Source organism: Macadamia integrifolia, chromosome 1 (assembly GCF_013358625.1).
Source record: "Macadamia integrifolia cultivar HAES 741 chromosome 1, SCU_Mint_v3, whole genome shotgun sequence".
Taxonomy (NCBI): domain Eukaryota; kingdom Viridiplantae; phylum Streptophyta; class Magnoliopsida; order Proteales; family Proteaceae; genus Macadamia; species Macadamia integrifolia.
Window position 1 is genome coordinate 13,313,949 of NC_056557.1, and position 25,223 is coordinate 13,339,171.

The 25,223-nt window shown below is 39.0% G+C and overlaps 1 protein-coding gene across 1 annotated transcript; it reads left to right on the plus strand.

Moving 5' to 3' along the window:
* On the plus strand, positions 1–25,223 carry LOC122080113. Its single transcript, XM_042647001.1, has 15 exons — positions 1–61; positions 9,978–10,119; positions 10,237–10,304; positions 10,412–10,660; positions 10,835–11,070; positions 11,151–11,381; positions 11,463–11,684; positions 11,768–11,821; positions 11,903–11,968; positions 12,071–12,211; positions 12,301–12,354; positions 18,624–18,683; positions 24,043–24,247; positions 24,344–24,438; positions 24,533–25,223. Exons 1-15 carry the CDS (start codon positions 7–9, stop codon positions 24,683–24,685), a joined length of 2,031 nt encoding a protein of 676 aa, XP_042502935.1. The 5' UTR covers positions 1–6; the 3' UTR covers positions 24,686–25,223.

Here is a 25,223-nt window from a genome sequence, read left to right on the forward strand (position 1 = left end):
ATTAGGATGGAGCCTTCAGGACAGGAGGTCGGTTCTTCTGCCGAATCACCTAGAGCTGAAGGTATGCTATGCTTATTGTTTGGCTATTGTGATCTGTTGATCATATATATATTTATCATCCTTTTGCTGCCATTCTTTGTTGTTAGAGCATTGCATTGGTTTTGATCATCTTCAATTAGGTTGCGAATTTGCCTTTTCTCATTTGCAGTTTTGATTTATCATTTGGAAACTGTTGTATCTTGTTTATGAATTGAACCTAGATGGTAATTTTTGAACTTATTCCACATTTACCATTGTGCTGGACTTGTGTCAGTATGTCACCGATGTGGTGGCACTTTGTTGTGATCATGTAGGCATGTTACTGTACTCATGTAGTGTAGCATGGCAATTTTGTTCTTTCTTATTTTCACTGATTAAAGTTCAGTTTTTAGTTGTTTTAAGTATCTTAATTGTGTTGAGATTTGATTTATGGGAGGAGGTTAGGTATGCTGCCGGCTTTCTTGGAGCTAGGACACAGATCAATGGGAGGGCTGGGATAGGAGGGGAAAAGGTGACTTTTTCAAGGGGAGGAGGATAGAGATAGACATAGATCTGGGTATACCGCTAGTATACCCAGCCATTTCCCTTAATTTATATATAGAAGTTGGAGTTGCAAGTTTTTCATTTTTCTCATGTTTCCAATTATTGTTGTGGCCAGTTGCTTTGCTAGAATTTGACCTTTTGCCTTGATTGTGATGTTAGTTTAATTCTGATGGAATTGGAGGATTGAGACTTGTGCCTTTTAGGCACATTGCCCATATTTATTTATAAGAGAAAAATATGAGTACAAAGACAAGATTACCCTTATACCCATATTACACCCATATCACAACCCCCCCCCCCAAGTTGGTGTTGTGATATCGCACATGCCCAACTTGGACAGAAGATTATGAGAAGTTTACTGCTAAGACCTTGAGTAAAAACATCAGCCATCTGGTCTGCAAATTTTACAAACGGGACACAAATACGGTCCGACTAAAGTTTTTCTTAATTAAGTGTCGATCAATCTCAACATGTTAGTATGATCATGTTAAATAGGGTTGTGAGCAATGTTAATAGTAGACTTGTCGTCACAATAGAGCTTCATTGGAAGAGTGATCGACACACCAAGATCCCCAAGAAGGCTCTTGAGCCACAATAGTTTAAAAATTCCAAGGGCCATGCTTGGAACCAGCTTCACACTTGACCTGCCCACCACAGACTGCTTCTTGCTATGCCATACTAAGTTCCCACCAACAAAATTATTTTAACTTCTGGTAGACCTACGATCATCAGGAGAGCCTGCCCAGTTAGCATCTATAAAGGCGTCAACTTGAAGATGACCGTGAGGAACAAATAAGATCTCTTTTCTTGGAGAGAAAATTCAAGTAGCGGAGAATGTGGTGAATTGCATCCATATTGGAGGAATAAGGATCATGCATAAATTGGCTCACCATACTAACAATAAGATGCCCAACTAGCCGCTATATCAACCGGTTCACACACGTTACAGGAAAGGTGAATATTAGCCTCAACATGTGTCAGAAGGATTGCATCCCAACATGCCAATTTCGGATAATAAGTCCAAAGTGTACTACCTCTGACAGAGAAAAATACCCCTTGGTAGATAGAGCCACTTTTATGCCTAGAAAATAACAAAGCTGCCCCAAGACTTTAATCTCAAATTCGGTACCCAAAAACTTCTTAAGATGAGAGATTTTCATTAGTGTCATACATAGTTGTCAAGGTGTCTCCTAGGCGACGACTAGGCGTCCAGGCGGTTTGTCTGGGGCCTAGGTGACAGTCGCCTTATTGCACTGCATGCCGCCTTGTGTTTTGGCACTTATTTGTTATTTCATTTACTTAAGATATTATTCATAAATAAGCAAATACCTCATATTTGAATCCAATAAAAATAGTTTAAAAATCAAATTCCAAAAGGATAAAAAGTCAATCTCTCAGTCTAAGAAGAAAAATTGGATTTTGGTTATAGGGGCGATTTTCAACTTTTAAATGCTGAGGTTTTTCTCAATTATGAAAATTTTATAAATTCTATCATGTTAAAACATTGCTAAAAAGCGAAAGTCCGATAAAATAATTTTTTGTTCTGATATCTATAAAATTATTTTCATTCAGGCGATTTTAATAGCATTCGTGCACTTAAAAATAAGTTTGACCAGAGCATTACTTTGTCATTACAACTCAGATTTAAGTTATCTTAGACTTGTTGGAAAGCTGGTTTTATATTATAACTGATACAAAAAGTCTCATTTAAAATTATATCATTTGACCAATCAAACTTATTATAGAACCAGAGCATTTCTCTAAATTTTGATTTTTTATAACGTAATATGACTTAATGTTAATTTTTTATGATTTAATATGGCTAAATGTTGATTTTTAATGACTTGATGTTGCTTAATCTTGATTTTTTATGATACAAGGTATATATAGCTTATAATGTTAGAAAATAGGAAAAATAAAAAATAACAATTGGTCGCCTTGTTCACCTCAAGGCAGGCGCCTTCTCGCCTAAGCGCTTAGACAACCCTCCACCGCCTTGGTTTGCCTTGGCGGCGTAACAACTATGGTGTCATCCCCTATAACAACTATGTCATGCACATACACTAAGTATTGCAATCTTATCTCTAGATTTCTTGTTAAAAAGGGTGTGATTGAATTGCTTCGAGTATACTACACAGATATCGTGGCTTTGTGGAAGCGACTAAACAGGCATGGGGATTTGTGGAGACTGTTTGAGACCATACATAGCTCTCTTGAGTTTATAGACCTTACCCTCTATTTGACTACTACCAAACCCAAAAGGGATGTCCATGTATACCTCTTCTTCTATTTTGCCATAGAGAAAGGCATTATTTACATTGAGCTGTTGTAATTCCCATCCAACGTGTGCAGCACAAGAGAGGATAATCCGAATGGTATTAATCTTTGCTACAGGAGCAAAGGTCTCCTGGTAATCTATCCAATATGTCTGAGTAAAGCCCTTGCAAACAAGTTTGGATTTATAGTGATCCACCATACCATATGTCTTTTGCTTCTCAACAAAGATCTATTTGCAACCAACAATCTTCTTATGAGGAGGAAGATTAACAAGATCCCATGTTCCATTCTTCTTAAGTGCCTGCATTTCTTCAACTGTAGCAGTTTTCTGTCTTGGATTGGCTAAATCTTCTTTCCAATTCTGAGGAAGAGACACAAAAGACAACATAGACTCAAACGTATGATAGGAAGAATATAAAGAAGAATAAGAAGCAGACTTAGACATGGGATGCTGGGTACAAGTTCTAGGTTTTTTATGGACGACTATAGGTAAATCAAGAGATGGATCATAACCAAAAGGAACCGATAGAGGAATTGACAGAGGACTGGGATCAAGGGCATGCAACGGTTGGCTAGGTAGAGCTGGTTGCTTGTGTTGCTTGCGGTGAGTATAAACTTTCAACGGTGACAACACATCGCCATCACTAGATTTCTCTTGAGTAGATGTAGGTTCTTCCCCCCTCGAGAGTATCTCCTGAGTGGTAGATGTAGGTTCCTACCCCTGAACATTGTCTCCTGAGTGGCATCCACAGTAGTGGGGGGAAGAACAATAGGAGACACTTCTTCCTAATGATCCGAATGCTCCCTTGAAGAGGTGGCACACCATAATAAGCAACAGATTCATGAAAGATCACATCCATGGTCACAGACCAACGACGAGTCAGTGGATGATAGCACCTATACCCCTTCTGAGTGGTAGAGTATCCCAGGAAGATGCACTTAAGATTTTGAGGATCAAGTTTCCCATGCAGGTGGTGATTGCGCGCATGACATACACAACCAAACACCTAGGGAGCATAAAAAAGTCAGAGTTGTCCTAAAGAACAATAAGAGGAGACCAAAACTGCAACACTCAAGAAGGCGTCCGATTAATCAAGTATGCAACAATGAAGACCGACTCACTCCAATATTCAGGAGGAGCTTTAATCTCAAACAACATAAGGGAGCAGGCAACTTCCAAGATATGATGATTCTTTCGTTCAGCCACATCATTTTGCACTGGTGTGGCAACATAACTAGTCTGGTGTAATATTCCCTTAGCACCAAGATACGCTTGAAAGGCACCATCAAGATATTCCCTTCCAATATCACTTGTAAGGATCTTAGCCATTGCTTGAAACTGTGTCTGAATCATTCGGTGAAAGTGTTGAAAGCACTGAAAGGCCTCACTTTTACGACGCATCAAATATATCCAAGTGGTTCGAGATTGACAATCAATGAACGTAATTAACCACTGATACCCAGTAACAGAAACACAATGGGATGGGCACAAATATAGGACTGGATCAAAGCAAAGGGAACAACACTTATATTATTGAAACTGGGATAAATAGTACGAGTCTCTTAAGCAAAAACACAAGCTTCACAAAAAAATTCACTCGCATTATACTTTTCTAATAAAGATGGAAAAAACCTATCTAAGGTCGCTAATGGAGAGTGACCCAACCGACGATGCCAAGAAAGTAACTCAGATAAAGGAGCTGATGCAAAGTCTGCCTGAAGTGTTGATGAAGAGCTCAGAACCGAAGAGAGACCATCCTGAAGCAGATACAACCCACCTTGCACTCTACCATGGCCAATCTTTTTTCCTTGTCACTAAATCCTAAAACACACAATAGGAAGGATAAAAAGTGACTTTACAGTTACGGTTGGTTCACTTGGTTGTTTAACTGCTAATAGACTAGAGATTGATTGAAAAGTTAGGAACATGTAAGACCGAGGGTAGAGACCAAGTGGGGGAGCATTGAACAAAGTCCTTCCCGGAAATGGGTGAAAGATCAGCTGCTCTTCTTTTGTCTTTTCCAGAGCAAGGAGAATGCTCAAAAAAATAAATTGGAGGATTCAGTCATGTGATCAGTGGCACCCAAATCTATAATCCAGGAAGGAGATACCACTGAAGCATGCTTACCACTAAAGGAATACCTGAGCTGGCAAGACAACCCTTGAAGAGGCAGAACTGGCAAAAGCTGACATGGATCCAATTTGGTCATGAGTCACCACAAGAGAGAAATTTCATTGTGGGACAAGGCAGAACCAGTGACAACTGGTGCACTATCAGAAACCTCAGTTGATGTAGATCCCGGTCATGGTCTTCAATATCGCAGGAGGAAGAAGACCACCCAGCCTTGGGCTGATTCGAGCCTGGCTGGTCCCCACTTTTTTGGCCCTATACCGGCCACATCAGCAGCCCTTTCGCCAGCATAGGATAACCCTCTTATTAGAGTATATTGCTTCTAGTTTTGGACTTCCAGAAGCCCCTCAAAAGTGCCCATCAATCCAGCCTTTACAGCTGTCCACAGTTGTCCAGAAATCTCTCCTTTGTGGCCTGCGATCTCCAATTACAGCTGTGTTTTTTGTCTCATTGTTTGACTCGTCAAAGGTGCTTTGTAAGGGTAGAGTTGCCTTCTAGAATGTCCTTTGTAGTTGCTTTATTGATTTCTTAAGTTACAAGTTAAGAATTTATTTGCTATTCTATATTAGTTTCCTGTTTGGGAAGTAGTTGCTATTTTGTAAGTTTGGACTCTCTATGTAGGAGAGATTGCTGTAACAGTTTGACACAATTGATTAATGAAGAATTTTGCAGCCTTTGCTTGCTTCCCTCTATTGAAAAAGGAGGAACAAACAGCTGAGATAGCCATTCTCCCACCCACAACTATCTTCCATCATCCTTCTATTCTATTCTTCTTAATTTCTATTCGATTGATTGCTGTGAGAGAGTTAGAATGATTGTTCCAAGCTGTTTTGAAGCAGAGAAGCAATAATACAACTCAGATTGAAGGCAGCCAAAGAAGGGATCGAAATCAGCCAACAATCAGGGTTTTGGGCCAGATCGATATTGGCCAGAACTCTTTCCTCAGCCAGCCATTCTTCAAACCCTTTTAGGGTTATTCTGAGCACACCAAGGGCCACCTTCCACCAAGGAATCAGGGCCATCTGAGGCCTGGTTTGGGCAGCCTTCCCCCCTTTCCTCTGCTGAAACCCTAAATTTGAGAGGGTTGACTGCTCATTCTGCTACCCAACTTCCAGCACTGATTTAGCCCTGTTGGTGGACTTCCCGCAATACTTTAAGAACTCCTTTGATCACGTTTGACAGCCCTAACATCCAACCATCTTGGAGTTTCAGTTCAGCCCGTCCCTAGGCTCTATTGATGCTCTACCTGCTTCTGCTAATCTGAGAATCAGAATTGACTTTGGTTGAGATTTTTTTTCTTATTAGGGCTTGTTTACCAAGTGTGAACTAGCCTTGCATTATCAGCATTATTTGCCTGACTCTGGTTGCCACAAACTCATCGACGACGACGACGACCACCACCATGACCACAACCAGAATTGGCAGGGCGACTATGCCGTTCCTAGCAGAAATCCTTGTTATGACGCTCCTTCTTACATTATTCACATTTGACAGGTTCCTTGTCAGAAGAAGGACGATAAACTGTATGTGTGAGACCTTCACAGGAGAGATCAGAACTAGAGCCCGTGCCAATAAGAAGGGCTGACCGAACCTGGGAAGGCTGCAACATCATTGTAAAGCGGCTATCTTCTAACTAAACTATGGCATAAGCATGCTCCAGAGATGGGAAAGGTTCTCGGTTGAGGACATGGGCACGGATCTGATCAAACTCAACGTTGAGACCCGCCAGAAAAATCAAACACGAATTTTATCTTCCCTCTTCTTGAAATTTTGTAGCATCTGTGGCAGATGTAGGATGAAACTCCTCGTAGAAGTCCAACTCTTGCCAAAGAGTCCTCAATTTAGAGTAGTAGTGGGATAAAGTCATGTTCTGTTGCTTGAGATCATGGATTCTTGCGCAATTCATATACCTAAGCATCATTGCTGACCTTGAATACGTTTCTTTGGCAACCTTCCAGATCTTGGCAGCGCTGTCTAACAAAAGTTACACCCTAGCAATATCAGGGTTGATAGAATTGATGAGGAAAGAGTGAAAGACATCACAAGGGAATTGTCAGAACTCCACTTCTTGTGAGACGGACTAGCAGCAACAGGTTTCTCAAATTCCCCTGTAATAGCCACAGGAATTGATTGAAAGGGAGCAGGAACAAGGCCACATGAGGTAATTGCTCCCATCTAATTTGATGGAGCAGGCAGGGAAAGTCTCCATGAGAACCACAACCTCCAGTCTCTCCAGTAGTAGATATGGTAGAATCCTCAGACATGACTGCTGATCATTTGTGGAACCGAAAGATCAACCAAATATTTTCAAAGCATTCAAAGCTTTTAGATCTGAAACCTAGGAAGGTTTCTTTTATTATAATGACACAGCAAGAAAAGGGAAAAGTGCTCTCGGTGGGACTGAGAACTCAATACCAAGGGTGATTCACGAAAAAGAGAAAGGGTCAGTTGAGAGAGGGCGGCGATAGGGCTATGGTGGTGGTGGTGGCTCTAGGGTTCAGATCCCAGCATGGATCTCTACCCTGATAGCATGATGGAATTGGGGGAATGAGACTTGTGTCACTTAAACACAGGCCCAACTTTGTAAAAAGACAAGATTCCCCTTATACCCCTGTTACACCCGTATTTCAACAAATTCTTATTCATATGCTTGCATACCATTAAAGAGGTTGTTCATGCTTTTGCCCATGCATTTCGAAGCTGGAGCTTTTGGCTTGCTATGCTGTCATAGAAAAGGTTATTCATTTGTCATTTGTAATTTGTAATTTGCCATTTTCCATTTGCCATTTGCCATTTGCCATTTGCCATTTGCCATTTGCCATTTGCCATTTGACGCCATAGAACTTTTGGTTTGATTTTTTTGCTAAATGGTCAAGTTCGTTGGTAGCTCTTTAGTTTAAGTCCAATAGAAACCAAGGGGTTAAAGATCTGTACATGACCCTGGTTTTTTTCTGGTTGATACTGATCCATATTGGTTTGGATTGGGAAATCGACACAAGGGATCAGCTGATACATTTCAAAAACCTGGTATTGCTGACATACTGTGTATTTCAGGTCAGACTGGTCTCATCTGATTCTGTTCCAAATCAGTATGATGCAATACTGCTGCTTTGGATTGGTACGAATTGATTTGGGGGCCCATATTGTGATGAACTGGGTCTAATTGGGTTTTGTGGGCTAGTAAGATGTTTAAGATTTTATTTATTTTTATTGGGATAATTATGCAAGATCTTCTATTTTTGGTAGGATATGTAGGAAGAGTTTAGCAATTTTTGGAGTTGTTTTTGGTTAGGAATCTTAGTACAGTTGTTCCATATGAGTCTTTTTTTTTCTTATTTACATTTTTAATCCAAAAGATAGTTGAAGAATATGAAATAAGATTGAGTTTGTGTGGTGTTGCTTGGCTTGATGGCAATTGTGTATTTCCATCCTCTCTCTCTCTCTTCCCAGCGAGATCTGCTTTCCTCCTCCCTTTTCTTCTTCCTTCCTATCGTTTTCTTCTAGTATAGTTCTCCTTCGTTGTTTCAGTCGGTAGTGGCAGCCTGAGATCGGAGTTTGAGCTTCCTTATACCCCATCAATTGGGATTGAACATCAAAGTTTAGGACGCACCCTATAGTGATTCATTCCCTGGTTCCCTTGCCTCACATCAATTCCCTCACTGTGACTTATTCCTGGGCATACCAGTTTCAGACGTGCAATGTCCGGCAGATCAACATCAGTGATGGATGCTCCTTCTTCACCTATTGTTTTGGAGGATCATCAGTGGCATTCAAGTATATGTAGTGACCTGCCATTCTCCACCTGAAGTTTCAGATCCGATCATCCAACCAAGAAACAAAAGGAGTTCTCTTCTTGTAGAGTTACTGGTTCTGCCTCCTGGTTTGCTTCTGGAGGTATGAGACGATGGAATTCTTTATGCCTTTAATTCTTTAAATCTGATTTCCCATATTACCTCTCTTGTGTCATTTATCCTTTTACCCTTATTTTGTTTCCATGTCCAATTGTACCCCTATATAATAAACACTAATTCCCCTTGTGTCCTTGCCTTTAGTCTGATAAGTGACCCTCCCTACATACATTAATTACGGCCCTGCCACTTCCCCTTTAACTTTTAGGTATTTACAATTCTGCCATTATTCTTATAAACTTCAAAATATTCAATGTTTTTGCCAATAAGCTGTTGATTTGGGTCCAAATAGGGGTTTCGAACCCTGGGATTGCATCAATATTAGTGTCTGCCCCTCCTTAAACCATGGGAGAGGTCCTTCAATTGACCCTAAGCGTTATCTCAATTGCCAACAAATCCAACTGCCCTTTGTCTGTACATAATTTTGGTTCTTTGTCCATAAAGTCAGTTTTCTCAAATTAATTGTGTTTTTGATATATAATCTTTCTGCAATCTACAGAGATTTTTCAACCTTTGACTCTTTTTTATATCAATACTTGTCCTTCCTATTCAAAATTTACATTTCTTCTGCACACTTTGAGGTGGCATGGCCATGTTCAATGGAGGCCTTTGGATGCTCTAGTACGGAGGAGTGATTATATTTAGATTGAAGGAACTAAAGGAGCTAGGGGCAGACCTAAAATGATCTTAGGAGAAGTGGTGAGGAGCGACATGTGTAGCTTAGGCCTTGAATCAAGTATGACCTTGAATAGAGCTGATTGGGGGGCAATGATCTATGTATCCGATCCCATTTAATTGGATGAGGTTGAGTTGTTGCAGTTGTATTTATTCGGCACGCTTTACACTGGAAACAAAACCTTAAGTTCTTTGAATAACAATTTCTCAAGTTGTTTAATTTTTTATGATCATTATGAGTGGTTAGCAAGTAGCATTTACATTTTCCTTTTACGACTCTGGACAACTTAAAAAGTTGGATTATTGAAATGTTGTTGTTGACATTGGTTCCTAAATTATTTACTGAACCTGCTGTGTTTATAGTCTTTGTGATGCTAATTCCATTTTCTGGACCGGAAACCCAGCTATAGGTGCACATTCTAGCATATTGAAGGGAGATCGAACTTACAATGTTGATAATTCTGCGGTGGATACCTTGGTGGACTCTAATGGTGAAGACCTTGCTTGTGCAGCTGATATTGCAACCCCAGTTATTCGTAATCCCGAGTAAGTTCTACATAGTAGAGTACTTAGGTTACCCTTGGAATATTTATGTTTAAGTTTGATGAGTCTTGAATAAGTTAAATTGACAAGTTTCTGAACGTTTTTGCTCATGAAATGCAGGAATGGAGTAGTATCTTCGACTTCTTATATTCACCCATTTATCCTCAAGAGGATGATGCAGATGCAGAGTATGCTTTCCAAACAGAAGCACAGTTCATGAGAGTGGTGGAAAAGTCTTTCCGAGAGATATTTGAGTGTCATACTTGAGTTAGTTTAAATGGTTTTTTTTGGGCAGGTCCAATTAATAAAGGCATCTCTCCCACCGATGCATCTGACCCTGTCAACGTTTGTTGTAATCACCTACATCAACCTTTGGCTTGCATTGACCAGAATCATGCCTTCGATGGTTTAAAATTGGAACAGTTGACTAAGGCCAGTACGATGGGTATCTTGGAGTATTCTCCAGAAGATGAAGTGGAAGGAGAACTTGTTTACTTTCAGAATAAGTTGGTTGACCTAGCAATTTCTAGCAAGCGCTATTGCGGTACCACCTTTGTACCTTTTATATCTTCACAAGCTTGTTATAACATTCTATTACTAGTAATTGTGTTGTACCCTGGTTTTAAAACTGTAGTTCTTTGCTTCTTATTTTCTTTATGTTATTTGTCCACCCAGATATGTGACTACTGTCCGTATTGTGTATGAACTGTCCCTACAGATGATTTGATTTCTAGGGCTATGAAAAGTCTTCCAGAGGAGATGGATGCTGTAAGGAACCAAAAATGGGATGCTGTGCTTGTCAATCAGTATCTTTGTGAGCTTAGAGAGGAAAAGAAACGGGGAAGGAAAGAGAAGCGACACAGAGAAGCCCAGGCTGTGCTTGCTGCTGCGGCAGCTTCTTCGAGGGTTTCATTGTTTAGGAAAGATGGGCATGATGAAGCTGGTCAACATGAGGTTCTAAATTCCTCTTGCACTAAGACCTATATCATTATTGTTGGTGAAAGAGGGAACTGACAGTAATTTTCCACGTGCAGAATCCTTTGAAGGTGAATACGGTCAGTGTGAGGGCTGGCCCACATTCTCAGTTGATGCCACGGGCAAAGGAAACACTCTCAAGGTTGGCTGTATCAAGGGCTTCATTGGAAAAACAGTCCAATATCTTCCAGTTGACCTCAGATTTCTCAAAAGACAATCCAAGATCATGTGATGTTTGTAGGCGATCAGAAACAATGTTGAACCCAGTCCTAGTTTGTAGCTACTGCAAGGTTCTGTATCTTTTCTCGTATATTAAGTAACTGTATGCTGCCGATCTACTTTCGGATTTAATGATGAAATTACACTGGCAGGTTCCGGTTCATTTGGGCTGTTATCGTAATGTGAAAGATCCTGTTGGTCCATGGTACTGTGAAGTGTGTGAAGAGATATTAGCATCTAGAAGCCCAGGAGCTGCCCCTCCAAATTCTTGGGAGAAGATTTCTTTTATTGTACAGTGTGGTTTATGTGATGGCTCCGCTGGTGCTTTTAGAAAGTCAACTGATGGCCAGTGGGTACATGCTTTTTGTGCTGAGGTATTTATTCTGATGTTCACACCCCTTCTAATCTAAATTGGATGCATGTGTAATGTTCCATTTCTATACCTTTTGCTTTGTAGTGGATATTGGAATCAATATTCAGAAAGGGACAAGTCAATGCTGTTGAAGGAATGGTATGTGCATTTTCTTAGTTTGTTAATTTGGATATGTTTCATTTGTGTATGCCTCTTGAGTGTTATTCATGTCACATTCAGGAGGCCATTTTGAAGGAAAGGGATGCTTGCATTATTTGTCGCCGAAGAGTTGGTGTCTGCATAAAGGTTGGTCTTGCTTCATTATTTTCTTTCGATTCTTTTTTTCTTCTGAACATGTGACTTGGTTGGATTAAGACATCTTTGTGTTAAACTGTTAATATTTTGCAGTGTAACTATGGGAATTGCCAAAGCACATTTCATCCATTTTGTGCAAGAAATGCCGGCCTCTACTTGCATGTGAAGATTAGCGGAGGCAGGGTTCAGCACAAGGGTTACTGCGATAGGCATAGTTTGGAGCAGAGAGAGAAGGTGACATTCAGTTGGTTTGAGTGTCTTGTGCGGCTCTTTGTTAATTTTTATTTCTTATCTTTTATATTCACTTTAATCACTTAATGCAGGCTGAGACTCAGCAGCATGGGGTGGAGGAATTAAAAAGCATCAAGCAAATCAGGGTAAGTGAGAATGTACTCTGATGAAACTCGTGTTCTTGGTCAGTTATGGGCATCTTTTTGTCATGTTTGTAGAGTCCCTACATTCTGATATTTAAATGTTTATATATGCTTTTCCTGTTCTCCAAAGTTGAAAACATTAATTGGGAGTAAGGATATGTTCTGGTTCCTCTATATGTATCTTCTGGAAAGTTTGTTATGGGTAACATGTAAAGGTATTCAACGCATGTTAGGAACTCTTGGAAATATTAGTGAACATCGAATGACGTTTGGGTATCTTGAAGGATGATGACAGTTTTAAAGATCTGGAGTACTATACTTTGCCTTTGTGTTCTTTCTTTAGACTGTTTGATTGTCCAGAAAGTGTGGGAGAGTGTCTGAAGAGCTCACTTTTTGCCCGCTTTGTCACACATTATTGCTGTTTAATAAAGTAGTGGCCTTGGGAATGGATCTTTGTTGCCATTTTCTTGTGCTTTCACGTAGTATCCTTGAAGAATTCAACCAAAATAATGGGATACTGTGGGATGGTTTTCGAAACCTTAAGAAATAATAGGTCCTACTCATTTTCTTGCAATTTTTTTGTATAATTAAACATCAAATGTTAAAAAAAAATGTTTCATTTCCTTCCACTTCACTTCCCTACACTCTTACAACCCTTTGGCACACAATCTCGGAGTCTCTTGACAACCAAACTCAACCTTAGTGGAAATCTATGTATCAATTGAGGACACGGTCATGTACAAGTTAATGGCATTTATAATACGCATCGCTCAGCAGTAGTCTGAGTATCACAGTGCTTTTTACGAGATCCTGTAGTTTATGTTTCTCTAGATTTATGGCATTTGCAATGGCCATACAACTCAACCCACCTCAAGTAAGCCTTATCTCAAATTGCCTGTGACATGGATCCTTTTTCATCATCTAACTCTATTCAAACCCATGCATTCAGTCCTAATCTATGTCTTCTCTCAATTCTCCAAAAGTCATTTTAGGCTTTCCTTTGCTCTTTTTGCTCCTCCAAACTAAATCATATAACTCCTTATTGATGTATTCAGAGGCCTTTGCTGCACGTTCATTCCACCTAAATCAAATTTTTTCTCAAATCTCTACTTATCATGTATCAGTGCTTCTCCTAAATTACCTCTAATGTGTTCATTTCTGTTTTATCTTTTCTGGTTTCACAGTGCATCCAACATCTCTTTAGGCATTTACAGTAGTTATGATTTCCACTTGTTTTAGTGTTCTGTATATTCTAATTGTGTCTCTATGCCTCAGAAGTTGGAATAAACTATGTTTTGTCTTTTCATTATCATTCACATTTAGATTATGAAATATTGATAATATCTGCTGAAATGTGAAACATTCCTAGATGGAAACATGAATAAAAAGTTTCTAGTGCATTAGTATACTCTATGGTATTGGGTTGACCATTCAACCATCAAGGAGTTAAAGTTTTGGTATTTGCTGATATTGATCCAGATCCAATTCAGATCGGCTGATCTGACTCCATCCTGGACAGGCTTTTATGGAAATAATGAGAAGTTGGCCCATGATGCTGGATGTCAGTATAAGATCGGCTGGATTAGGCTCTGCTGATCATGATATGGACTGGGATCCAATTCAGATCGGCTGATCTGACTCCATCCTGGACAGGCTTTGATGGAAATAATGAGAAGTTGGCCCATGATGCTGGATGTTAGTATAAGATTGGCTGGATTAGGCTCTGCTGATCATGATATGGATTGGCTAGGTCTGATCTTATGGCGTTTCACACAAGCATGCCAAACAGTGAATATGTTTCAGTAACGGAATATATAGAGTGGGCATCATAAGTTTTCTCCCGTACCAGTTGCTTGTTCGGAAATAAATCTCAGGATCCTTATGGATAATGCAATTACTAGGGACTGTGTTTTGGAACTCTTTTTTTTTTTTGGGGGGGGGGGAAGTATGTGGAGTTCTCTAGTGGGACGTTAATGTTCTCTCTATATATCTTTTGCTCTTGGAACTTGCAATTTCTGATGTCACTTTGAAATTTCTAGTACTATGTGCACAGATTTTGAAATTCAATGAATAATACGTAGAATGTTGGTCGTGTTAATGCATGATCATTTTATGAGTTCCTGTTTGTTTATTTTCTTGTTCTTTACCTTTTTATTAGGTTCAGATGTACATTTAAATTTAGAGTTCTCTGTAATTATGGATGACTGGACTGGGCTAAACCAAGAATTCCTGTGGGGCTACTATTTTCTGATGATATCCTTTGGGTTGATGATGCTACAGCAATAACCAAGCTTGAGTAAGCAGAATTAATGAAGTGATTTTTGTAAGAATAGAAATAAGTTAAGAGGTTTGGTTTTGATTGATGATCAAGAGATACTTTAAAGAGTAGTAGAACATAAAGCGAAGGTAAGTTTTTTAAGATGCCATTACGACCAGTAACCTATATTGTTCAGTGCATCCTGAGCAGTGGGAACAATGAAGTAACATAAACTGATTGGAGTGGATATCACTTAGTGAGATGTATTACTGGCAGGACTAGGGAGGCCAGAATTAGAAATTAGTACCTCCAAGGGATTTATGACTTGCACCACTAGGTGGCATAATGAGGGAGGGTCAATTGAAATTAGTGAAATGCTACAAATTAGAGGTGGCAAATGGACAAGGGGAAGGCCAAAAAGACTCAAGCTTGTTTGATCATAGTGGAATGGAAAATAAGGATTTGGACAGCTGACTCCAGTTAGTTGGACAAAGTTTAGTTTACTTGAGTTTGGTGTCAAATGATACTGAATTGGCTTACTGCAAATTTCAAAAGCATTAAACTTTTTGTTTGCATAAAATCTTCTTTAATTTGTGCCTAGATCTTTTTTTTTCCCCAGATATAATATATATATATATATATATATATATGCCTTTAGTGCTGTTGTAATGATGAAACGCCAAAGAACTGAGACATTTAATTTATTGAATGTGATTGTACAATACTTGATTGGGAGAAACATTAATGCAGGAGTAGATTGCAAGTAACTAACTTTGCAGTTTATGACTCCAAACAATAAAAATAGGAGCAAGAAACAAAGAAATAATACTATCAAATAAACCCCCAAGGATACAATACCCATATAGGGGCAAAACCAGCCCAAAACCCAACCCGATAAGAGTGAGAAAGACCTTCGATAGAGCTGGAGAGAGAGAAGTGCGGCCAGGTCTGTGGGAGTCCGATTGAGCTGCACTTTTGAGTGTAGATAGTCCCTGAGGAGGATACAAAAACCCCCAAATATGAAGGGCTTCTGACGGCTGGTTATGGAGTTATGCGCTTTATTGATTTTCAGACCTAGGAGAGAATGTGGAGAATTCTGCAGGAATAACAACTTGTCTTCTTCAAATAACTTTCAAGAGAGGATCGATTGATCTTCTTAGAGTATAGAACCATTCCTCCAAAGGATCTGCAGATCAGATCTCAAATTTGGGCAGCAATGAGGGTCGATTGGCTTCAAGAATAAGAACTCTTTGGCTGGATGATTCTGATTTTGTATGCTTTAATAGGGCTGAACTTCTAACAACAATAAACAGAAAATAAAGATAGAAAAAGAAGAATCGATGGAGGGTTGAGAAGGGTGAAAGAGAATAAAGGAATGGGTATCTCACCCCTCAGGTTTTGGGTATCACATCACTCAAAGTTTTAGGCATTTCACCTCTTAATAACAGCTTTTAGCTAAAGAGTATTTACCATAGTTTTTAAGGCGCTGGTAAGGCGATGCCTTAGTAACGCCTTGGCGCTGATGCGGTCTAGAGATGGTAAGGTAGTGCTCCGCCTTATGTGAAGTGGCACCTTATGGGTTTTTTTTTTTTTTTTTAAACATATTTTAAAATTACTTAATGAAGATTCCAAATATAGATTTTTTATTAGTAGGTGTATGGTTTTGTTAACACTTGAGATGTATGGGATTAGCTTTACTCCACCAAAAATAACCAAAGCAAACAAAACAAAAACATGATTCACAAACAGGGTTTGGATTTTGTCAAGGGTTTTAAGAAAGGGCTTTGAGAAGGAATCAAGGAATAAGGAAGAACCACTGATCCAGGTGACCATTTTGCTTCGGCAACGGTGAGCTTCATTTTTCTTTGACAGGAGTAGAAATATAGTGGATGACCTTAGGACTTAGGCACTCATTTTGGCATCATAGAGGTAAGTATAATAAATACTTATATTTTTTATGTCTTCTTTTCTTTATATTTATAATTTTGTTTCATAATTATGTATTTATATTATATGTTAATATGATTGATGATTGATGATTGATGAAGATGAACTTAGTTTATTCACTTTATTGATTTGTTTTCTTGATGAGTATCTTACATTGGTATGAATATGAACCTTTAATATTTATTTAACATATGAGTAATAGGATTCAACTAGGATTTGAGTCAAATAGATTGGTTTTATAAAAAAATTACACAGGAACGCTTTAGTCGATAAGGCGACGCTTTATGCCCGCCTTATCGTTAAGGCGCTCCGAAAGACCCTCAAACGCCTCCGTCGCCTTACCGCCTTAAAAACTATGGTATTTACTCAATAATTCATTCATTCAAATATGAAATTATAAGTACATAGACTCATTTATTTATAGAGGGCAGAATAACAATCAAACTATTATTAGGAGCTAGTTTCCCAATAGGACTAGACATTCCTAGTCTCCTACTGCAACTAGGAATTCAAAATAGGACTAGGACTTGACTTTATGACTCCAATATGGAGTGAGATTAATTAACTAATAGTCCTTATAGGACATTACAACCGACCAATGGCCTAATGGGCTTTTATTGAATTAAATAACAACTAAACTAATGAATTAAATCCCGTTTTTCTACCTTTTACCCAAGGATTAAAGTATCAGTATCGGTCGCCATATCGATCAGTCAAAATTAAGATACGTATCGGAGGGTATCGTATCGTATCGTATCGGAGATACGCTAAAGATACGCATATAAATGGATAAGAAATACTTTTTTATACACTTTTGCATAAAAAATTTATTAAAAAAAGCTATTGATAACATGTATTATGCATAAACACTAAATTGAGGGTATCGCACTAAGAATTCAAGGTTTGTAGTTGTCCCATAAATGTAAAATTTTTGTTCCCAACCTTGGTTTCCACTTTAGTTAGAGAGAAATATGGCTGACAACAACTTTGGAACCAAAACCCTTAAAAAAATCGTGTTTTTCTGAAAAATGACCAAACTTGACCATTATATGATTGTAGCGCACCGTATCGGAACGTATCGATCGATACGTATCAATACATATCGAAACGTACATTTCACTCGATTTTATTTTTTTTACAGAGTATCGGTACGTATCGATGTGTATTGGTGAGTATAGTGGTTTCTCGGTGCATATCGGTGTATATCATAGGATACGTATCGATACGAAAGGGTTTTAAAAATTCAATGTATCGTATAAGTGTATATCGTATCTGTAAGGGCCGATATGGATACGTATCGGCCGATACGGTACGATACACTTATCCGTATCGGCCGATACGGTACGATACACTTATCCGTATCGGCCGATACGGTACGATACACTTATCCGTATCGGCCGATACGATATGCTTATCCGTATAGGCCGATACGGTACGATACGCACAGATACTTAAAACCCTGTTTCTACCCATATTTTAGGCCCATTAAAGTGGTCCATTTCAAAGAAAACTCATGGGATCAAAGACTCAACACATACATAACACAACCCAAGGTTTATTTGCATTGAAATAAGCTCAAGTGACTTATCTATATCAAACATATTCTGTGAAGACATTCTCTCTTTGTAGCAAAAGAGACCTGGTGCTCAAACCAGACTTATCTGAGAAGCACTTTTCGTTTCTAAAAACCACCAAAATACCAAAATTTCACCGAAACAGTGTACTTTTTTCCTTGTTTTCACTTAGGCCATATTGGGGGTTAATGTCTGAAGTGGCCGAAATAGCGAAATGAGTGAAACGAAATGACCGAGATGACCGAAATTATGTGCTTTTTTTTTTTTATTTGTTTTTGTTTCATAAGCCATTTCGTTTCGGTAAGAGGAAAAAAAAAAAAAAAAAACCAAAATATCCAAGATTATCGCAAAGTTTTCGAACCATGAGTTTTTAGTCATTTGTGTTAGAGTTTATGTTTGTTTTTTTCTTTTAGGATGTTATTTGACTACCGTTATGAGGCAGTGCATGTATGAAATAACTCACTAATTTTGTTACATATATTTATATGATACAGGTTGAGCTTGAGAAGTTGCGGCTTCTTTGCGAGAGAATTATTAGACGAGAAAAGTTGAAGGTAATTCATGTTTATATATAAATTTAAATTTCTGGCACTTAAGATCAACTTTACATGTTCTCCTTCCTTGCCCACTCTCATGTTTAGTGAATGATGCATTTTCTTTTGGTGGGAAGGAAAAAGGGGGGGGTGATGTAGATAAGTTAGTTAATAGGCTTATTTTATTGCAAATAAGTCATGAGTTGGGTTATGTATGTGTTGGGCCTTTGTTCCCATGAGTTTTCTTTGTAATGGGCCACTTTAATGGGCCTACAATAAGGATAGAGAGTAGGAAAACGGGATTTAATTCATTAGCTTAGTTAGAGTGTGTTGGTAGTAGTTTAGTTTATTAATGTCTTTTACTTTATCATATTTGTTTTGGGATATGATACTTAAGAGAAGTAGGGTTTCTGTTTCAGTTTTAGAGTAGTAGGAGTCTTATTATTTTCTTTTAAATACATGCATAAACTTTATGTTTATGATAGATTTGAAGAATGATGAATTGAGTTAATGTTTGAGAGCCTTAGGGCTGTGTGTGATTCTCCCCCCTCTTTCTTTATGCGATTTCTCTCCCCCTTGTTGGATTTGTACAATTGTGTGATCCCTTCTTATTCATTTTTTCTGTCACTGAATTTGATTTATATTGGATTTAATAAAGATCCTGCTTGGGATTGGATCACTTGTGATTCAATCTTACATGAGGGGGTTAACTTATACACCCCTTCCTATTGAAAATCTATACCCATCGTATTGAAATATGTTCTTATCATTTAATTTGGCACAAACGTTATCTCAACCTTTCCTTCCGAGAGGTTTTCCGAGAAGGTTGGGACCCAAATGATAGTTACACTCCCCACTTGAAAGCAATTGCGAACAAATGTGTTTGATAAATCATGGTGGGAGAAATTTTATTAGTTTAATATTGAAATTAACTGCTGGAATTCTTTCCCCTTTAATATGTTCCTTTTTCAGTGTTACAAAATCGTCATTTAGGTAGGTGCTTGGACAACCACTTGGGGGAAATGTACAGTAACTGGCTGATTCAACACAAGGCAGTTACAATATAATATGGACTTGCAAAGTGTGACTAGGTTTTTTTCCACTTGGCCAATAACTTATGTGACAATGGAGAAACTAATAACCAGTCTTCACAAACCTTGAAGAAGATGAGAAGAGGAGGAGAAAGAGAGAGAGAGAGAGACGATTGAAGAAGAGAATCCAACATACCACGATAGGATTCAGTAGTTTTTTATTGTGATCAATGGCCAATACTAACATTAGATAACTATTAGTAGGAATCCTACTAGGAGTATAAGACCATAGTTGTCACAGTGTCTAGGCAGTAGAGGGGTGCCCTGATACAAGGTGGCATGAACAAGGCGTCCAAGGCACGTCTTGGTTGCCTAGGCGTGGCTTTGACTTCTATTAAATATGACTAATTACAAGGAAAGAAGATAGCTAAAATAACTTAAACAAAAAAACAACTCTACCGCCTAACAGACGCCACAATAGGGACACTCCCTGATGTAGATCCATACTTTGGGCTAGGCTATTGCAGGAGGAAGCCTAGCCCAAGAAGTCCCAATCGCCCCACTTAAATGTGGGTTTTAGTGGTACTAAATAAGGGCCCATTGGGCCAATCGACCTTCACTTAATTTATTGAGTTCCTAGTTAAGTTAAGAAGGCCCATTGGGCCCATTGATTGTACTCAGCCCATTAGAGGCCCTTAGTTAGTCACTAGTAGTTACTTACTCCATGTTGGAGTTCTAGTGTAGTTCTATTTGGAGTCCAACTCCTATTATGTAATGTATAGTCCTACTTGGAGACTAAATCCTAGTTAGGCTATGACTTCTAATCTGCCCTTTATATATAGAGGAGGTAATGTACTCCAAATTCTCAGATTTGAATAATGAAAATTGTAGTCAATTGCTTAGAACAGACGGGATAGCTGTGGGTGAGATGCCCGGGCCAAGATAGCGCTTCTCCCCCACTTTTCCCTTGTCTTTACTTCAGTTTTCTGTTCTTATTTGCTGTTTCCATTTACTGCCATTGTATGAAGATCAGACCTACTTAGAACTACCAGAACCAGAATCGACCAGCTTGAATATTGGGGTTTTGAGACCTGTGATCTTTCTCTTCTCCCCTATTCTCTAATCTGATCAGGGAGCTAATTAAGGGGTGTTATAGATGAGTGTAGGACCACTTGGTCCTCTTCTTGAAGCTGTCCAGATAGTCCAGCTGTTGTCTCTGCAGAACTCTCTTAGGTCTGAAATCAAGAAAGTACATAATTCCAAAACCATCCGTCAGAAGTCGATCATCTTTGGGGGTTTTTGTACCCTTGGTTGGCCCTACCTTGGGCCAGAAGCACAACTCCAACTTAGCTCTCCAAGCTCAGCCACAGGTCTCTCTTTTGGACCCTGCACAGGTCATTTTCTCTCTCCTATTGTCTGAGTTCTTTTTTCTGGTTTTGGGAGTTGTTTTGCTTGTCCTTTGTGGGGTTATTCCTGGTTTACTTTCTGTGTTATTCTATTCTATTCCTGGGGATTCTAAACTTAGTCTTGAAGTCTTAAATTGTCTTGTTTGGGGTTGTAATCTGTTGGGGGTAGTTTACTTGTAATCCACATCTCTATTACTCACCCTATTGTGGTCAATGAAAAATAAACAAGGACCCCAGGGTTTGACAATAATACCACTGTGATGTTTCATATCTTAACACTCCCCCTTAAGCAGGAGCATATAAATCACCCGTGCCCAACTTGGAAAAGCCCTTCTGGAAAGTATTTCTAAACAGAAGCGTGGTAAATATATCACCCAACTAATTTGTAGAAGAAACAAATGGAGTAACAATCAACTCCTCATAACTGCATTCCTCCCAAAGTGACTATTAATGTCAATGTGTTTGGTCCTTCCATGAAACATTCGGCTATTGACAATGTAGATAAGTAGCTTGATTATCATAGAACATCTTCATATTTTTAGTAACCGAAAATCCCAACTATTGAAGCAACGATTTTAGCCACATCAATTCGGTTGCAGTATGGGCCATAGCCCTATACTTAGCCTCAACATTGGATCTAGCCATAGTTGTTTGCTTCTTGCTTTTCACATGATAAGATTGCCACCAATAAGTGTATAGTAACCTGTGGTGGATCTCTTATCACTATCAACACCAACCTAGTTTGCATTAGAATAGCTGACCATACCAATATGCTAATGAGGTTGATAAATAAGTCCCTTTCAGATGCCTTAAAATTTTACATGCTGCTTCCTAGTGAGTTTTCCAGGTGACTCCACAAAATGACTAATAACTTTTGCAAGGCTGCAACAAAATGTCAGGTCTCATAACAGTAAGGTAAATGAGTTTCTCTACCAAATTCCTCTACGGCTATACGAGTGCTTGTCATCAAATGCCTCACCATGACTTGTCTCAAACTTTTAGTGTGGATCCATATGAGTATCAATTGATTTAGAACCAAACATACCAATCTCAGACAAGAGGCCTAATCCTTTTCTTACTTCTTAGCACTTCAATACCAAGAAAATACATGAGGGCACTCGAGCTTTTCATTTGACAAGGCTATTGCAGATAAGATTTGATCTTTGTAATCCTAGATGCATCATACAATTCGTACCCATATATGATAATGTCATCGATGTACACAACCAATATGACCACTCTAGAGTCCGGTGCCAAACAAATGCAAAGGGTCCAGAATACCATTGTGAGAATCCATACCGATTAACATTTGAGATTAACTTGTTGAACCAGGCTCTATGTGACTGTTTTAAACCATACATTCGTTTTGTAACTTGCAAATTCTATGAGAATTCTCCCCCTGGGCAGCTTGCCCTGGAGGTTGCTCTATATACGCTTCATCATGTAGATCACCATATGAGAAGGCATTCTTGGTATCTACCTGATATAAAGACCCGTCCAAATTCACACCTAAGGAGACATGTACATGCACTGAATTAATTAGAACCTTTCCATAGGAAGGAACACATAAGACCTTCAAGCTTCACAATAACAGCCTAAGGCAGACCAAAGATGCCAGAGAAATAAATGTGTGTGGACTGAGGGACCGATCTGATCAGCTCAAGATGGCCCACATAAGACAATAACTTAACCTTCCAAAGCTGTAGTCTCTTATGGATAAGATCTAACATGGTGGTACAATGATGGGCGGTCGGTTTGGAAGGGATTAGTAGCAGCCCAAGATATTTTACCGGAAGAAGACGAAAGAGATAGATCAATCAACTCCTTCAAATAAGGACCTAACCTCTTCAGAAACCCCGGCCAAGAACAAGAGGGATTTATAGAGGTTGATGTGGAGCACTGACATGTGCTCCCAAATCGCTTTAAACAGGACATAGAAGGCTCAACTGAAAGAGGGCCAGCCTTGGATAAAGTGGTATATAACTGAAAGAGGACATATAAACTTTATTTTTCTGTCCAATAAAAAAATCTATTGATCATTTCTTTCAATTGGTGGAAGATAAGGAGGTATTTGTCCTCTCCTTCTCTTTGTTTAAACATATCTTAATAACTGACTTGCAAGGAATTGGGTGAGGATTTGTGTACTTGAAACGAGGCAACACTCTGTTGTGCTTGCTGAGTCATCGTACTTTTCTCTCATTTCTTGTGCAGGTGTCTCATTCTCCAGTGAATAAAGTTTTGGACTATAATATGCATCCTAGCATTCACGTGGGTTATTTATGCTAACAAATGCATTAAGTGTGCAGGGGCACATCATTCTTGATCTTCAAGTGATTAGGAGACTTTCTAATTTATTGGGGAAGTTTTGTTGTCTTGGGGCAGAGAAAGTTCCCGTATTTTCTTTGAAGGTTTCAACTCCAACTGATTGGAGTGATATCTATGTATTAAACCTTGGTTTATTAGTCATGCTCTGTTTATTTAGCCTTGTTTAGACTTGATTTAGATGTAATAAGATTGATTTCGGTTTCCTTCAAAGTAATGGTTCGTATAATACTATTTAGTATTAAAGATGCTTTTTTTGTTTAACAAATATTGATTACAAGGGGGGCTCACTGTTTAAACTCTAAGATGGATGTAGCATAATTTTCCTTCCAAGAATTGATCTTCTGAAAATCCAACTTGTCGCATTGATCTGAATTTAATGCTTCTCTGTGATATCATTTACTCGGGTGAGTCATTATTGATTTCTTGATTTGCTACCTAGTTTTGCTGAAGGTAAGTATGAGTTTCATTGTCTGTGAGATTGTATGTTCTCGTGCTTCCTGTGATTTGGGAATCTGTGGTATCCTTCCATTGGCTGTTCAAGTTTCAATGGTTGAGGAAAGTAATCTGTTGTAGATTGCTCCAAACATGATTGTAATCACCAGTTGCTATATTTTGCAGCGAGAGTTGGTTCTTTGCTCACATGACATCCTTGCATCAAAAAGAGATGCTGTTGCTTTCTCTGTACTTGTGAATAGTCCCTTCTTCCCACCTGATGTTAGTTCTGAATCAGCTACTACTTCTCTCAAAGGGCATGATGAAAATAAATCCTTCAGTGACGCATTCCAAAGATCCGATGACATCTCTGTGGACAGCACAGTTTCTGGTAAGAGCAGATTTACAATTCCCGTGCCCATGGATAACGACCAACGGACCAATGAAAGTTTGACATCCCAACGCCCCGCTACACGATTGCTGACAGAAAGGACACCATTTTCGGGGAAGCAGCTCCCCCACAGACCTGTATCGATTGCCTCACGGAATCTGACAGATGAGAGGAAATCCAAGTTGAGGAAGGTAAATACTATTGTATTATTATTTCTGGGTACCTTAGTTTTATCATCTTTGAAGAAGAAGATTAGATTGCTTACAATGTTGGTCAATGATGCAGCATACTGAGACCTTTCAGAAAGAGCTGGTAATGACATCAGATCAAGCATCTGTGCAGAATCAGCGGTTACCTAAAGGATTCGCTTATGTTCCTATTGGCTGCCTTTCAAAGGAAAAGCACTGCAATGAGCAGAAATCTCACTCACCGGCCTAAACGATGAGCAAACACTCATACGTGAGAGCAAGGGATCACCCAAGGACAAGCTCCAAGGAGGGAGGAGAGAGGGAGGCAAGAACCATGCAGCCCGTGATGTGAGTTCTCATGCACCATTGAACCATAATGGGTAGAGATGAGCATCACTTTTAGGTCTTCAATTTCCCTTCTAGGGGGGCAAGACCTATCCCAGTTGCATAATTTCTGCTCAGAGGCTTGTCATGTTCATTTGTTTCTGATGGATGAGCAAGAAGGGAGGGTGAATGATGCGGATAGGTTTCTGGCCATTGTATCCTTATCAAGAGAAAATGCTGCCTTGGTTTGACAAGAAAATTTTGATGTCGTTGTTGTATATGCATATGCATTCTGAGAGAAATTGTACAGAGGGTGAGACTTAATATTAAATGTGTGCCAGCAGGCTTAAGTCTCTTCATCCGGCCACTTACCTGCCTGGTACAAGGATGCTGAGGTTCTTCTTTGTAACTGTATATGAAGAATTAGAAAGTATCCTTATGGTGATTGTTTTGTAGAAGTTGTA

Coding starts and splice junctions, on each gene's coding strand:
- LOC122080113 (XM_042647001.1), top strand. CDS start 7: ATGGAGCCTTCAGGACAGGAGGTCGGTTCTTCTGCCGAATCACCTAGA. Junction 10,661..10,834: donor TTCTAGCAAGCGCTATTGCG/GTACCACCTTTG, acceptor CTGTCCCTACAG/ATGATTTGATTTCTAGGGCT. Junction 11,071..11,150: donor ATGAAGCTGGTCAACATGAG/GTTCTAAATTCC, acceptor TTCCACGTGCAG/AATCCTTTGAAGGTGAATAC.